The sequence below is a fragment of the Myotis brandtii genome, unplaced genomic scaffold (assembly GCF_000412655.1).
Source record: "Myotis brandtii unplaced genomic scaffold, ASM41265v1 scaffold520, whole genome shotgun sequence".
In the NCBI taxonomy this organism is placed as follows: domain Eukaryota; kingdom Metazoa; phylum Chordata; class Mammalia; order Chiroptera; family Vespertilionidae; genus Myotis; species Myotis brandtii.
Window position 1 is genome coordinate 1,786,787 of NW_005369827.1, and position 17,524 is coordinate 1,804,310.

General features: G+C 37.3%; 1 protein-coding gene across 1 annotated transcript in view; it reads left to right on the forward strand.

Moving 5' to 3' along the window:
- The window catches only part of NSUN7 (NOP2/Sun domain family, member 7), a 37,626-nt gene that overhangs the window by 10,910 nt on the left and 9,192 nt on the right, over positions 1–17,524 (forward strand). The window contains exons 4-8 of the mRNA XM_005877463.2: positions 367–519; positions 834–1,017; positions 2,616–2,823; positions 12,143–12,286; positions 15,677–15,778. Coding sequence (XP_005877525.1) covers positions 367–519; positions 834–1,017; positions 2,616–2,823; positions 12,143–12,286; positions 15,677–15,778 — 791 coding nt within the window. The remainder of the gene's footprint in view (positions 1–366; positions 520–833; positions 1,018–2,615; positions 2,824–12,142; positions 12,287–15,676; positions 15,779–17,524) is intronic.

Below are 17,524 nucleotides of genomic sequence, written 5' to 3' on the forward strand. Positions count from 1 at the left end.
GTTGCTGTCTTAAGGTCACACAGCTAGTAAGTGACAGAACCTGAATTTAACTTCAGGTTTGTCTGACTCTAAATCCTACACCTCTTTCACTACATTAAATTTGTCTTGAAACTAGCACTTGATAAAAGTATCTGAGCAGATGCACAGTTAACTATACAGGGGCAGCAAAAACTGAAAAGAGGAAGCAGGATTATTGGATTTCTATTTTCAAATATGGCCATTTTTTATTTTAGACTATAAAAATTTGAAATAGAATTACTGAAGGATTTGTTAAAATTTGAAATCTAATTTGTTAATGTTTCCAGTGGAAATTTATAGACTTGTCTTCAATGCAGTAATCACCAAGAATGGATTTTCTGTCTCTAGTTTTAAGACAAAATTGGCTGCGGCATTGGCAAGATGTCGAATCAAACATGATGCCCTTTCAATTGACCACATTCTTCCAGAAACAGTTAGGAACCAGGAACTAAGGGCCTCCACTTTGCCACTTTATGCTTGGATAAATACGTTAAAAATTAGGTAAGAGTTTTAATCAAATTCTTTATTCATATTTCAAAATAACGTGATAAGAAATATTACCTTTTAAATGGGGGAGTAATTGGAGAATCATAGTTTAGTTCAGAATCTTATCACCAAACTACCAAAGATAATCACATAAATAGGTTAGCTTTTCTGTCTCTATCTTTTAACTGATTGTTGCCTAAAATTGTAAGTTCCATTAAATGTAATATATGGAGTGGTGTGTTTTTTTGTGTGTAAGAAAAGATGCTAGTGTTAAATACATTTTTAATGTAATATATTTGTAGTTACAACCTAATGTTGTATGTTTACAGCCCTGAAGAAGTTTATTTTAGTTTGAAGAAAAGAGGCTACAGTAAAGTCAAAACTGTATTGCATATTGGTGGAAAAGTCTTTGCTGTGGACCAACATTGCTATGATGTCTTAATTTTTCCATCTCATCTTAAAAGTGATCTTCTAAATATAGATCTCTTCAAAGATTATAAACTCATATTTCAGGTAAATTAACACTTATATTCATTGTGATTCTCAATAATCCTACTTATCCAAGGAATCTTTCCACTGAAAAATAAAACCTGCTCTAGCCGATTTGGCTCAGTGGATAGAGCGTCGGCCCCAGGGACTGAAGGGTCCTGGGTTCAATTCTGGTCAAGGGCATTGTACCTTGGTTGCAGGCTCAATCCCCAGTCCCAGTTGGGGTACATGGGGGAGGCAACCACTCTCCCTCACATCATTGTTTTTCTCTCTGTCTCTCCCCCTCCCTTCCTTCCACTCTCTCTAAGAATCAATAGAAAAATATCTTCAGGTGAGGATTATCAACAACAAAAAATAAATAAAATAAAATCTAACAAACTGATTATATTTTTATAGATTATCAGGGAGGTTTCTAATTTCCACCTTGAATAAAATTAATACCTCTACAATCAGTGTTCCTATTGTACTTTGGCATCTTTGTCCTATGTGAAGTTGTAAAGAACATATTCTCTCTCCAGATTCTATACGTGGGGAGACTTGTATTGCTGGCAGCTATATTTTTCTCTCCCAAGGGAAGATTCAAGAGAAGGTACAATGATACCTTTTCTTCCTTACATTTCTGTGGAAAATGCTAGAGCCATCCTGCATTTGAAAATGCAGTGTGTTATACTTTCCCATTATCTCTTTAATATAGTCTTATAGCTTTGATTTGTAAGAGGTGTGTAATGTCTATCAATGCAGGAAGAGAATATGAGATATAATGAGGTTTCCATAAATGAAAAATAAAAGGTCTAAAATATTAAGTTAAATTAATTTTTATGTCCTTAGATTCCAATTCTTAGCTCAGATTTACCTGGTCTTCTAAGGTTTATTCCTTTACTGGACCCATATTCTTGGGCAGAATCTTTTGGCCTTATATTAGAGAGACACCCTACTGAGCACTGAGATCAATTGCAGAATCCCAGTCTGTGTAGCTTCCTTTTATATGCTTGTCAGCCATTTTTTAAGCTCTGTGAACTAGCAGCAATTTAAATTACAATGTAACAGGGAAGAAAGAATGGCAGTATCCCTGGCCAGGTAGCTCAGTTGGTTAAACATTGTCCTGATACTCCAAGGTTGCTGGTTTGATCCCTTCTCAGAGAACATACAAGAATCAACCAATAAATGCATAAATAAGTGGAACAACAAATTGATGTTTCTCTCTCATTCTTCTTTCCTCTCTCTCTCTCTCTCTCTCTCAAATCAATCAATCAAATTTGTTTTTTTAAAAAAGGAAGAATGGCAGTAGTAGATGAATGGGCTTTCATGAATGACTAGGAATGGGCAGGACATCACTAATCTATTCATCACATTTTGGGTACTTTGGCATTGCATTATATACCTCTTACAAATCAAAGTTAAATGATAACAGTCATAATTTAAGCTAAACAAAGGTCTTTGTTTTAAATCAGTTTATATCAGTTATTTTTGTTAACTTTGTATTTTAATGTATAGGATGCTTTAAAATAAAATGGGTTAGGTGTCTCTTCAAGATTCCTACCAACTACTTTCTTTTACCAAAAGAAGTCAGTTCATGCTTCTAGTTAAATTCTTTGAAATTCTAATCATACCATATCTTGCAGGATAAATCTCGAAGTCTTGCTGTCCATTCTGTAAAGGCTTTATTAAATGTGGATGATGATATCTTAATGGTCAATACAGGTTCGTGGTACACAGTTGCCCATATGTCAAACTTAACAAATAATATCTCAAAAATATTTGTGTGTGGAGTGCAATCACAAGCTAAGCATCCTGACCTGAAGAACCTTTTCACAAAAATGGGATGTAAAAGTAAGTACTAATATTCATTTGTTTGATAATGTTCTACAAGAGTTAGAGCCTTGGCCAGGTAGCTCAGTTGGTTGGAGCATCGTCCTGAAACACCAATGTTGCAGGTTGGTCCCCGGTCAGGGCATATACAAGAGCGAACCAATGAGTGCATGGATACATAGAACAACAAAGTTGATGTTTCTTTCTCCCCCTTCCTCTCTCTCTCTAAAACCAATCAATAAAAATTACAAAAAGATTTAGAAATATTAAAAATGTTTGAATTTGTTATTTTTAATGTAAAAACTCTATGTGAACTATACTCTTAAAATCCTCACTAACTCATGCTATATCAGTCTGTTCTTATCGATTAATATTGGTTAAACAACTACAGTTTTTGAAAATGTATTTTTATTGATTTTTAGAGAGAAAGGGAGAAGAGAGAGAGAGAGAGAAACATCTATGTTAGAGTGACACATCTATTGGCTACCTTCTGCACAGAGATTGAGCCTGCAACCCAGGCATGTGCCCTGATTGGGAATCAAACCAGCAACCTTTCTGTGCATGGAACAATGCCCAACCAACTTAGCTACATCAGCCAGGGCTAAACAACTAGTTTAAATTAATGAACATATTGGTACTTTGGTATATTGCTTGACATTTAGCCACTATTTAATTTTAGGTTCAAACAATAAGTAGTCAAAGTGAGTGGTAGAAATGATTGATCATCCTTTAATAAATAAGAACACAATCATAGGAGAGCTTAAGGGACAAAGATATTATCTAGAAGATAAGTCCCCTTATGCTTCTTATTTTTAAAAAGGTTTTTATTGGATCATGCTAGGACTAAAAATAACATTTATTATAGGCCCAGTGAGGCTGAAAAGTAAGAAAAACTTTTGACAGATTCACAGGATGAGGGAGAGAAAAAGTAGAATTCAGGGCTTGACCTTGAAAAATAGACTGGTAAATAACCAGCATTTTATTTGGAGCACAAAAGAAGTATATCCTGGATAGTAATCAGTTCTCCCATGAATTGAAGCCCAAATGTCAATCATCTCAATTAGCAGTTGGATTACGATGATCTGGGATTGCTAGTGCTCAGGTTTAGCTGCCTACCAGAAGCAAAAGTAAATTCTCCCTGGAAGAAAATAACATAATCCTAGGTTTCATATTATCTCTTAAATTTTTTCAAATGCAATGTCTGGCACTAAATTATAAAAAACAACCCACTAGACAAACAAAAAGAAAAGCTATAGCTGAAATAAAGAGAAAAAAAAAACACACTATAATAGAAGCAAGCCCACGGAGGGTCCAATACTAGAGATATCAGATGTGGACTTCAAAATAACTACGATTAATATGCTGATGAGACTAAATGCCAAGTTGTAGAATTTCAGCAGAGAACTGGAAACAATAATTTTAAAAAGTGAAAAGAAGCACAACCGGTGTGGCTCAGTGGTTGAGCATTGACCCATGCACCAAGAGGTCACAGGTTTGATTCCCGGTCATGGCATATGCCTGGGTTGCAGGCTTGATCCCCAGTAGGGGTGTCTAGGATGCAGCCCATTGATGTTGATGTTTCTCTTTCGTCAGTGTTTCTATCTCTCTCTCCTTTCTTCTTCTCTCTCTAAAATCAGTAAAAACACATTTAAAAAAATTAAAAGTCAAAAGAAAATTCTAGAACTGAAAAATACAATATGTGAAATTAAGATAATGATAGATTTATTAGATTAGACAGAGCTAAAGAAAGAATAAGTGAACTGATAAACCTGAAGAAAATACCCCGACTAAAGCATGAGAAGACAAAAGTGTGAATAATATGAAAGATATCACAAAATACACATGAGACTCGGTGATCCAGTGATTGCATGTATGTTGTGACTGGGAAACCAGGAAAAGAGAAGAGAAATTGGGAAGAAATAATATTCGAAATTCAGGCTGGAAATTTTTCAAAATGGATGTAATAAATTAAGTCATAGAACTAAGAAGCCCTATGCATTCCAGTAAGAATAAATATACCGAAAATATACAAGGCACATCATAGCATAATTGCAGAAAGACAAAGTCAAAGAACAGTGTTCAAAGCAACCAGGGAGATGATACATACTACTATTTTTTTTAATCTTTATTGTTGAGAGTATTACAGATGTCCTCCTTATTTTCCCCCATTGTCCCCCTCCACCTGATTCCCACCCCACCCCAGGCCTTCACTGTTTGTGTCCATAGGTAAGATCTTTGGTTAATCTCTTCCCGCTCCTCCTCCCCCCCCTTCCCCCCCTTCCCTCTGAGATTCGTCAGTCTGTTCCATGCTTCCATGCCTCTGATTCCATTTCATTCACCTGTTTATTTGTTCATTAGATTTCTTGTTCATTTATTTTGATTTTTAGATTTGATTGTTGAGAGATATGTATTTGTTGCCATTTTATTGTTCATATTTTATCCTCCTTCTTCTTCCTCTCCTTAATTAATACCCTCCAACATTTCATATAATCCTGGTTTGGTGGTGATGAACTCCTTTAGCTTTTTCTTGTTTGTGAAGCTCTTTATATGACGCTCAATTCTAAATGAGAGCTTTGCTGGGTAGAGTAATCTCGGCTGTAGGTCCTTACTATTCATCACTTTAAATATTTCTTGCCACTCCCTTCTGGCCTGCAAAGTTTCTGTTAAGAAATGATCTGACAGTCATATGGGTGCTCGCTTGTTGGTAACTAACTGCTTTTCTATTGCTGCTTTTAAGATTCTGTCTTTAACCTTTGGCATTTTAATTATGAGGTGTCTTGGTTTGGGCCTCTTTGGGATCCTCTTGTTTGGGCCTCTCTGTGCTTCCTGGACTTGTAGGTCTATTTCTTTCACCAGGTAGGGGAAGTTTTCTGTCATTATTTCTTCAAATAGGTTTCAATATCTTTCTCTCTTTCTTCTCCTTCTGGCACCCCCATAATGCACATGTTGGTATGCTTGAAGTTGTCCCAGAGACTCCTTACACTTTCTTCATATTTTTTTATTCTTTTTTTCATTTTGTTCTTCTGATTGGGTGTTTTTTGCTTTGTCATTTTCCAAGTCGATTTGATTCACAGAATCCTCTACTGTTGAATCCCTGTAAATTGTTCTTTATTTCAGTTAGTGTATGCTTAATTTCTGACTGGTCCTTTTTCATGTCTTTGGCATTCTCACTAAGATTCTTGAAAGTCTCATGAAGACCCTTGTGTAACCTTCTAATCATGGTTTTGAACTCTGTATCTAATATTTGCTTACTTCCATTTGTTTCATTTGTGACATGTTTCTTTGTCTCCAAATTTTGGCTGCTTCCCTGTGTTTGTTTCTATGTAATAGGCAGAGCTCCTATATCTCCTGGAATTGGTAGAGTGGCCTTGTATAGTAGGTGTCCTATAGGGCCCAGGGGCTCAGCCTTCCTAGTCACCAGAGCTGGGCCCTCTTGTGCACCCCTGTGTGGGCTGTGTGCAAGGTCTTGTAGTTGAGTCTCTCTGGGAGGAGTTGATCTCCAGGTCAATTGGATGTGATGACCAGCTGAGAGTACAGTGGGAGAACTGCTGTGCAGGATTCGAAGCCTAACTGTGAAGCAAGGCAGGCTTGTGCTAGTGCCAGGTCTTGGGCCTTTTATTGATAGGTTAGGGGATGCTGTCAACAGCTGGAGCTTGTTTGATAGATTTTAACAAAGCCTGAGCCAGGACAGGCCATTCATTTTGAAAAGTTGCTGCAAACAGCTTGGGTGGAGCTGCAAATTCGATGGGGAGGGATCTCAGGGAATCACCAGGGCGGAGCAAACAGTGTGGGCCGCACTGATATGGCTGCCAGTGCAGGAACAATGACCCTTGCGAGCATCCCTGTCTGGAAGAAAGCCGTCCCTGGGTTCCTGCCCCAATGCCAAACAGTCCAGTTCCTCCCAGTATGTGTCTGGGTCCCCCAGAGCCACCCCGTGTTGGAGCTCAGAGGTATTGAGTCTGAGTAAGTTCACATACTTGGCCATTTAAAAGGAACATCTGGGTCTCCGGCAGCCTCTCTGTCACTGTTGGTTTTTTGTTTTTGTTTTTAATATATTTTTGTTGATTTCAGAGAGGAACAGAGAGGGAGAGAGAGATAGAAACATCAATAATGACAGAGAATCATTGATTGCCTGCCTCCTGTACGTCCCCTACTGGGGATTGAGCCCGCAACCTGGGCATATGCCCTTGACCAGTATTGAACCTGGGAATCCTTCAGTCTCCAGACCAACACTCTATCTACTAAGCCAAACTGGCTAAGGCCTGGATGGTTTTTACAGCCCGTAGTTATGGGGACTTCTCTTCCCAGCTCTGGGACCTCTTTCTCCTCTTGGGTGGCCTCCACAGAGACGATATCTCTGCTGATTTAAAAAGCAGCACACGTGGGTGACGGACCAGCTCGCTCAATGCGGGCTCCCTTCCTACCAATCTCAGTGTGTTTTCTTCTCTAGTTGTAGGGCTTCCATTCAGCCAGCTTTCAGGCAGTGCTCAATGATGGTTCTGTATTTTAGTTGTAATTTTGATACATACTACTCTTAATGGAATAACAATAAAACTAAAAACTAACTTTTCAACAGAAACAATGAAGCCAAAAGACCTTTAAACAATATCTACATGCTGAAAGAAACTGCCAGGCTAGATTTTCATAATCAACAGAAATATCATTTAAAATAAAGTGAAATAAAGACATTTTCAGACAAATAAAATCTGAGTTTGTCACCAGCAGACACAATAAAGGGTATACTAAAGACTATTGTTTAAATAGAAAGAACATCATCTCATATAGAAGGTTGTAGATACTGGAAGAAATGAAGAACTATGGAAAAGGTAAGTATATAGGTAAATCTAAATAAGTATAGTCTAATGTCTTGTGGGATTGTAAATATGTGTGTTATATGTAATTAAAATAAAATACAACAACGTCACATAGAAGGAAATAGAATTAATATGTTCTGTCATTCTTGCTCTGTCCATGAAATGATAAAAGTAGTAAATTATTAAGTCAGTGATGTGTGTTATAATATTTGGACCAATCAAACAAATAAAGAATGTATATCTAATAGCTGAGGGAGAGAGGGAAATGGAATAGGGAATTGGAATATCATATTAACATGTATGATACATACTACTGAAACAACTGCAATATATAATATTCTAGAGGCCCGATGCACAAAATTTGTGCACAGGTAGGGCCCCTAGGCCTGGCTGGCGATCAGGGCTGATCTGTGGGGCGACCGGTGGGGCAATTGGGGGGCCCCTGCTGGCACCTGCCTTGGCTGGCCTGAGGCCTGCAGGCTGGGGGCAGCTCCTGCGTTGAGTGTCTATCTCCTGGTAGTCTGCGCATCATAGTGACCAGTCATTCCACCGGTTATTCTGCCGTTTGGTTGATTTGCATATTAGGTTTTTATTATATAGGATATATTTTATATTTATACACACACACACACGACACACACACACACACACACACGAGACCTGGTGCATGGGTTCATATACTGGTGAGGTCCCTCGGCCTGGCCTGCAGCTCTCTGACATCCCCCAAGGGGTTCCAGATTGCGAGAGGGTGCAGGCCAGGCCTAGGGACCCCATTGGTGCACAATCGGGCCAGGGAGAGTGACAGGAGGGGTCCAGGGCATGTCCGGCCTATCTCGCCCAGTCCCGATGGGCCAGACCCCAGTAGTAAGGTCAGTGCGCATCATAGCAAACAGTCGAACAGTCGCTTAGGCTTTTATATATATTGATTATGCTAAAACCACTCAATGAGGAAGAAATAACAACTACTGCTGGGACAACTGGATAGCCACTTGAAAAAGAATGAAGTTGGCCCTAGCTGGTTTGGCTCCATGGATAGAGCATTGGCATGTGGACCACAGGGTCCCAGGTTCAATTCCAGTTAAGAGCCCATGCCTCAGTTGCAGGCTCCTTTCCAGCCTGGGCCCTGATCAGGGGATATGCAGGAGGCAACCAATCGATGTGTTGCTCTCACATTGATATTTCTCTCTGTCTTTTCCTATCTCTTCCACTCTAAAAATCAATGGGAGAAAAGTCTCAGGTAAGGATTAAAAAAAGAGAGAAAGAGAATGAAGTTCGCCTCCTACCTCAAGTTATATACAAAAATTAACACAAAGTGGATTAAAGACAGAGATATAAGAGGTAAAACTATAGGGCTCCTAGAAGAAATCACAGGGTATATCTTCATGACTTTGGATTTAGCAGTGGTTATTTAGATATAATAGCAAAACAAAAGAAAAAATTAGCTAAATTGGACTTTATCCAAATTAAAAACTTGTTCTTCACAGGTCACTATCAAGATAGTGAAAAAGACAACCCACAGAATGGGAGTAAATATTTGAAAATCATATTTCTGATAAGAGACTTGTATCTAAAATATATTAAACTCAATGATAAGACAAATATCACAAATAATGGATAAAGGACCTGAATTTATTCTGACTCAAGAAAAAGATCATAAAACAATTATGATCTGGCCCTGGCTAGTTCAGTTGGTTAGAGTACCATCCCAATTTGCCAAGGTTGTAGGTTCGATCCCTGGTCAGGGCACATATAAAAAAAATTCTGAGCCCATTCTGATCAAAGTCACTACAGATCCTAGAGACAGTTAAAACATAATAAAAAGACACTATGAGCAACTTAATGCCAACAAACTTGAACATTTAAACAACATGGGCATATTCCTGGAACAATACAACTTACCAAAACTTAACACAACTTTTGGTATACTCTATACTCCATTTCTCCATTGCCAGCTGGCTCAGCATTAGGCTCTGCCTTCAAAAGGTGCTGGAGAGACATTGCAAGACTTTTCCCCTGTGGCGGCCATGCAGGGGTCCTAGCAGTGTTAGCCTTGCCCTCGGAGAGCTCAATCTCAGTCTTGCTGCCCCTCCCCCTCCTCTGACTTGTTAAGTTCCTTGTTTACAGTTCTTTCAGCCGCGGTAGGCAGTGGCTACTGTACAGTTATCACCTCTGTACATTTTAGAGCTCTCAAGTAGTTGACCACCTTTTACCTAGTTAACAGGGAAAACAGGAACTATTGGGTGGCCAAGCATAGAGGAAAGGAGGTTTCTCCTTTTAGAAGTATATTCCAAATAATAAATAAAAGGGCAGTAGAATTAGTATATAGTAGCCCCTCCTTATCCGTAGGGAATACAATGGGTGCCTCAAACCACACGTGTGATAAAGTTTCCAGATAACAAATAAAAAAAGGGCAATAGAATTAGTATATAGTAGCCTCCTTATCCACAGATGATACAATGGGTGCCTCAAACCACACGTGTGATAAAGTTTAATTTTTTAACTAGGCACAGTAAGAGATTAACAACAATAACTAATAATAAATGGAACAGTTTTGACAATATACTGCAATAAAAGTTATGTGAATATGGCCTCCCTCTCTCTCAGAATATCTTATTGTTCTGTGCTCACCCTTCTTGTGATGAGATGTGAGATGATAAACACCTACATAATGAGACGAAGTGTTAGGCTACTATGATCCTCTGATGATATATCAGAAGGAGGATCATCTGCTTCCGGTGATCCTGAATCATTGAGCCATGACGATGTCAATGGTTGATGTCAGGAGCAGCTGAAGTTGATGATTGGGGAAATTTAATATTTCAGACCATGGTTGACCACAGGTAACTGAAACCATGAAAACAAACTGTGGCTAAGGGGACACCACCCTATGACTATTTTATAACCCCTTTGCTGATACTACAAAGGGAACATAGTGGGTGAATATGACACCATTTGTGAAGTAGTTTTGCTTCTCTCTGCCTCCCCACTGAAAAAGAAAAAACGAAAAAACAAGAGAGTCTGAATCTAATTGAGCTTCTAAAGATCTACTAATTGATGGGAAGAACAAAAAGCAGGGACATATGAAATTACACTCTAGGGCAGCAATTAGCAAAATCCAGACTGTGGGAAAATCTAGTACAAATAACCAAGTTTCATTAAGAAATAAATGATAAGAAAAATAGGGGAAGCTTCTTTAGATAAAAAATTTTAATATAAGATGTATCAATTCAAACTATTAAAAATGTTTGATGTGTGCCTGATGAGAAATTTTAGCCATCATTTGATGCCATTATTATTTAATGGTAATTAGGATTTTTTAAAATTTTGTAATTCTATTTTAAAAGGAGTTTTTATCTTTTAGAGATATACGATGAAATATTTATAGATTCAAAGTATGTGGGGTGGTGGAAGTGGGTGCAGAAGTAGATGAAACGATTGAACATGAATGGTTCACTGTTGCAGGACTGTGACAGTACTTGAGAATTTATTATATATTATGGCTATTTTTGTATATGTTTGAACTTTTCTAATAAGTTAAAATGGGGGTGGGAGGACAAAAGGCCCACTTGAATAAAACAATAATTTCAAAGGAGACAGAATAGGAAGAGGGAAAACTTAATCAGGAGAGAGGAAGGAGTGGGTAGGGCAATTTCAGGAGTGACTCCTCAGCAGTGAGGGGAACATGAGCCATTGCAGAAGCAGAGAAGTGGCCTAAGATAGGGGCACAGAGTCCTGGCCAGCTTTCTCAGTGGTTAGAACCTCGGCCCAGGGACTGAAGGCTCCCGGGTTTGATTCTTTGCAAGGGCATGTACCTCAGTTGCAGATTGTTGTTGGAGATTAACAACAAGAAAAATGATAGGGTACAGAGAGTTATAACCTGAGGGAGGGCAGACTCTTAAACTAAATTTCAAGGCCCCTGAGTGACCTTACACTGTGGCTCATAAATACTACTGATATCTGGGTTTTTTTCTGGGAAGATAGAATATAAAAGGGCATTTAAAAAATGGACAGGGAAATAACCATTACTGAGCACTCAGGGTACACAAGGCACCATGTGAGCTTAACTACTTCATCTCAGTCTTCACCACCATTAGATGAGGGAGGCTTTGTTATCCCACATTAATGAAGAAGGAAATGGAGGCTTCGAGAGATTGTCACGCAGCTAGTAAATAGTGAAATTGGGAATCAAATTTGGGTATTTTTGTGTCTAAAGCCATTTCCCTCCACTGCAGCATACTGCTTTAAATGGAATCTTAAGTTCAGAATGGAAAACTTAATTATGTCTTATGTAGGAAATATTTAAACTTCAAAATCACTCTCTCAAGTGAAGAGAAAACCCTACAGAATTCATGTATTAACTTTGGGAATTTATCAGAGATGAACATCATCTTTTCTGACTACATTAGAATGAGTTTTTGTGGCGATGAGGATTTAAAAACGAACAATGATAAATAGGCTTACTTACATACTGCATTAGGGCTTTTAATTAGTATTTTACATTAATTTTTTCTATATTTTTCTCCCAGATATTGAAATACTTCCTGAGACATTTCTGAACATTGAATGGAAGGATAATAGATTACAGAAAGTTAAAGTGATTCTGCTGCTACCTCGTTGTTCAGGACTGGGTATTAGTAATCCAGTAGAATTTATTTTAAATGAGCATGAAGGTACTTGTTTTAATTTTTAAATTATTGAAATGTATTGATAATTTAAATAAAATTATTTAAAATAATTAAAATGACATCAGATATATCTGATTAATGAATAGCTTCCATGTATGGAATACTATGTATAATGTACTTGATATTCATTGCCTCATTTAATCCTTAAGCCAATCCTGTGAGATATGGGCAAGGGTGATATTCAAAATATGTATTAATTGGAATGATGTAGGCAATCAGAACAGAAGCTGGCCAGTGCTGTTCTGGCATATTCTGGAGCTCAAGTTATAGGTATTACAATTTATCAGCATTTACTTTTATTTTTTAAAATATTTTTTAAAATTGATTTCAGAGAGGAAGAGAGAGGGATACAGAGATAGAAACATCAATGATGAAAGAGAATCATTGATTGGCTGCCTCTTGCACGCCCCCTACTAGGGATCAAGCCCGCAACCTGTGCATGTGCCCTTTACTGGGATCGAACCTGGGACCCTTCAGTCCGCAGGCCAACATTCTATCCACTGAGTCAAACCAGCTAGGCCGCAGTGGTTCTCAACCTGTGGGTTGCAACCCCTTTGGCGATCGAACGACCCTTACACAGGGGTTGCCTAAGACCATCCTGCATATCAGATATTTACATTATGATTCATAACAGTAGCAACATTACAGTTATGAAGTAGCAACGAAAATAATTTTATGGTTGGGGTCACAACATGAGGAACTGTATTTAAAGGGCCAGAAGGTTGAGAACCACTGAGCTAGGGCAACAATTTATCCAAATTTTATAGATGAAGAACTGAGACTCAGAAAGATTAATTCATTTTTATAAGGTCACACAGCTAGTTAGGAGCAGAACTAGGACTCAAATTTAGAGATGCCTGATTTCAGAACCTATATTCTAAACACAGGCCTAATTAAATCATAATCAGACTGTTTCAAACTCAAGACTTCCTTAGCATGTATGGTTTCTGATATGAATACTCAGATTAAATGTTAATTCTAGGAATATTTTATTTCCTTCTTTAATAAATTTCAAAATATTATTTAACATTAACCTTTATTGAGCACTTACATGTAAGGCACTACTGAGCTAAGCACTTCATTTGGGTAATGTCACCAAATCCTCACAAGAACGCAAAGTAGTAGTTACTCTTATAATCTTCATCTTACAAATACAGAATCTGAGGCTTACAGTGGAGTTTGAAGTCCCCCAGTCATTAGACTAGTAAGTGTCAGAGCCCGGATTCAAGCACAACTGCTCTGACTCCAAGGTCGGCACTTCGAATCCTTCTCTTAATCACAGCGTACTGGCCCCACGTTAACTGAAACTGACCCCTTGTGTATATTGAAAGGCGTAGATAAAGGTAACTAGAATATTAGACAAGACATTCCACTAATATTCAGAACATGGGGAGTAACTTTTCTCTTTCTAGCAAGGACATAATTAAAAATTGAGAAAAAGAAATGAAAGGAAAGGAACTAATATTTATTGAGCAAAACTGTGTCCCAGTCGATATTCTAGGTAGTACACATGCACTATCATTTAATAGTTACAATAACTTTTTGGGGATAATGTTATTTGATTATTTCTATTTTACTGAGAGGAAAAATCAAGACTCAGAGAAATTTAGCAAGTTGTCTAAGGTCATATAGCTAGTAAATAGAGAAACTGGGTTTTAAACTTAATCAGTTAACATTTTCTTTCAGTAACTACATTTTATTTATTTATTTGCTTCTTTGTTTGTTTGTTTGTTTATTTTGCTACATTATCTTTAATTGGACTTACACTGTACCATGTAGAATATTGACGTCCTGTAGATAATGTTTTTCCAGTGAGAGTTAAACAGAAGAATAACTATCTGAGATGGGAGAGCAGACTGAGAAAATGCCTGCACTAACTCTGGGAAATGATCATTGAAGAATTAGTAGACACTGAAAAGAGAGGGGAAGAAATAGCACTTATAATAAGCCTCGCAGGCAAGAGAATCATAGCTGAGAATGTGGGTCTCTGGTCTTATCCTGGGCCATGTTGGAGTGGGAATGCAGAACTAAATAAGCTGTGGATGAAAATAAACTGGAAGCTGGGAGACCAGCCCAAAGGAAACTACAAATGATGAGAAAGGGAGACAGGAAAAAGTTTTCTAGGTATTGGTAATGTTTTGAGGCAACAGGATAAAGCAACAAGTGGTCTTTGGCAAACTTGGGAAAACCGAGCGTTTTTTAAAGTAACTGTACTTTGAGGAAATCATAGCCAAAGCAAACAAGGAGCTGCTGACCTGATGACTATGGTAGAAACAGTAGCCATGAATTTAGGGGATGAATACAAAAGATGTTTCATCAGACTTAGGTGATAGGTGGAAGAGAGCAATCATGAATTCATTTTGGAAAACATTGAAAACCGTTAGAACCATTGAAGAATATATGAAGTTTAAAATAACTTGGAATTATTTTAAAATAGGATGAAAAAGGTAATCTGTATGGTTTTAGAGTGTAATAATGTATAAATAGTCCTTTAAAAAGTGGTGGATAATTTTAGAACAGGTAGAAAGATGTGGAGTGTAAAACTAAATTGAAAAGAAATGGAGTTTAATTAACCTTCAGTGATATAACTGGAGTGGGGAACCGCCAAATATGGGGTAAAAATAGTTGGCTGTTTCAATCCAGGGAGTTACTAAGTGGTGAACAATACAGAGGTTAGAAATTTGGGCTCTGTGGTCAGTTTTGGAGCTAGAATCCTGGCTCAACAGAGTAGCTATGTGACCTTAGACAAGTTGTTTAATGTATGTTTACACAGTTTCCTCAATGTTAAAAGTTGTTGAATAAAATAATCTATATAAAGTAGCATTCAATATGTCTTAGCTAATAATATCAAGAAATATGTTAGCATTAGCTTCAGAAATTAAAATGTTACTGTAATAGTTTCTTGATCTATTAAGAAGGAATATATTTGCTTCCCTGAATTTTTTCATCCAAAATTTCTTTTGGTAAGTTAATTTTTAAAATTGTATTCTTTTGTGTTTTTTCGTACTGAGCTTAGACTGTAGGTCATCATTTCTACCTGGGAAAATAAATGTTATCTTCTCTTTTCTTCTATTAGTCTCTAAGCTGACAGCATTCTCTTTTCTGTACCTAAAGACTTATTTGACTAGTTGAATGGCTATCTCATAGGGGTTTGGAGAAAAAAGAAAAACTATTAAAACTAAAAAAAATTATCTTTGTCAACTTAGTTTTCAATATTTAAGTCAGCATTTTTATAATACTATTTATTTAGTTTTACTATTTTCCATGAAAACTTTCATTAAGAGGGAAAATGATCAAAAATTAAATAATGTGATAATAGCAATATATGGAAAACATGTAATAGTGATATAATTTAAAACATTTGTTTGCTTTTAGATACAGATTTACTTAAAGATTTCTCTCAAGGAGGCACATCAGAAGATAAACTTCGTTTTCTTGCTCAACAGCAATATGCACAGCTAACACACGCAATGAAATGTAAGTTTATCAGTTCAGTCTTAACATGTTTGTCATTTGAGAAGCATTAATACTCCATTTCTCTATTATAACCAGGCAGTGAGGTGTGAACCATAATGAATTTCCCAGAACACTCAGTCTTAACACCTTAAAGTAACAAAATGTTTATTTTTATCAACTTAAGTCTTTAAAAAATATATGCTTTGCTATCATTTTTAACAGAGGTTAGCAAGCATAATTCACATTTCTTAATGCTGAAGTGCATCCATTATGGTAGTTTCATCTTCTCTATTCCTTCTCTTTGGCTTCTTACTTGATGTAATTTTTCTGTTGTCACTGCCTGCTCCTAACAACTCTTCTACAATCCAAATTTTAATTAAACTCTTATTTCTCTTACTGCCAAGTAGAGAATAGAGAGAGAAAACTACAGATCAAGCCTAGATCTCTTGATTTGAAGTCTGAGTAATAAAATTCTTTAATCACTGCATTCAGAGTTAAGTACCATTTAGATTCTGAGTACACATGGACATGGAAATCTAAAAGTGCCTAAGAAATTATATACGTTTTTACGAATTCAGTGCATGTTTATCAAATGCCTACTCAAAGGTAAGTATAGGTGTTAGAGACAGAAAGAGTTCCTCCACCCGGTGCTAGTAGAGCCAAACACTAGACACTGAGAATTGCAGTGGAGAAATACTGGCTACTTTATTGATAAATGGTGCCACCCGGGAGAACGGGAAGCTAATGCTCAAAAGCCTGAATTCCTTGAGGATGGGTAGGTGACAGACAAAGGGCAAAATCTCAAGACACCTTTGGTTCCAGGTCATGTTGGGAGCTGATTGGTAGGAGGTGAAGGGTAAAGAATAATTTCCTCAGGTCTTCAGGGCGGCTCTGAGGTTATTTTCTAGTGTCCCTTTGATGTCATGGGTAAGTAGATGGGGAGTGGTTCCACCTTAGGGCTCAGGAACTGAAACTTATGTCAAAATGTTATCTTTAGCCTGCCAGAGGTCTAGACCTTGTGACCATTAGTCAAGCCTGATCTGTCTTCTGCTGCCTGGGGAAAGGCTAGGTCTCTGAGGGGTGTATATATAGCTAGAGGGATATAATTTCTAGAACTAGGACTTAAAGCTAAATGTAATCAAAGTTATAGGGACTCTCGGTTTCATAGGGTATTGGTAATTCAATACACATGGATATAGCATACATGAGGTAGAAATAGGGCAAAATGTAAGGCACAGAAGAGGTCTCCCTTTTGATGCTACTAAACATTAAACATGATAATTGTGTATATTATCTATGAAATAAGATGGATAGAAGATTAGAAAGTTGGTAACTAAATTGTACGGTATTTTCCCTGACTATTCTATTTAAAATTACAGTATCATCTCTTAAAACTAGACATCCTCTGTATATACCTGCTTTGTTTTTTTTGTATGGCATTTATTATCTAACTATACTTTTCCTGCTTATTTATATCTTATTATGTCAATAAAACACAGAAAACAAGCTCCCCAGGGACAGGGACTTTTGTCTGTGTATCTCCAATGGCTAGAACAGTGCTTGGTAAGTGTGGACAAATGAGTTGCAGGTAGTAGCATTACCTCATTTTAAAGATGAAAAATCTGAGAGTTGCAGTAATTTTCCTAGGTTCAGGCAGCAGTAAATAACAGAACTAAGATCCGCATCTCTGTCTGTCTGTCTCCAGAGTCCATTTAACTAGCTATATGATATGGCTTGTGGAACAGTGACTAGAAGTAATCGCTCATG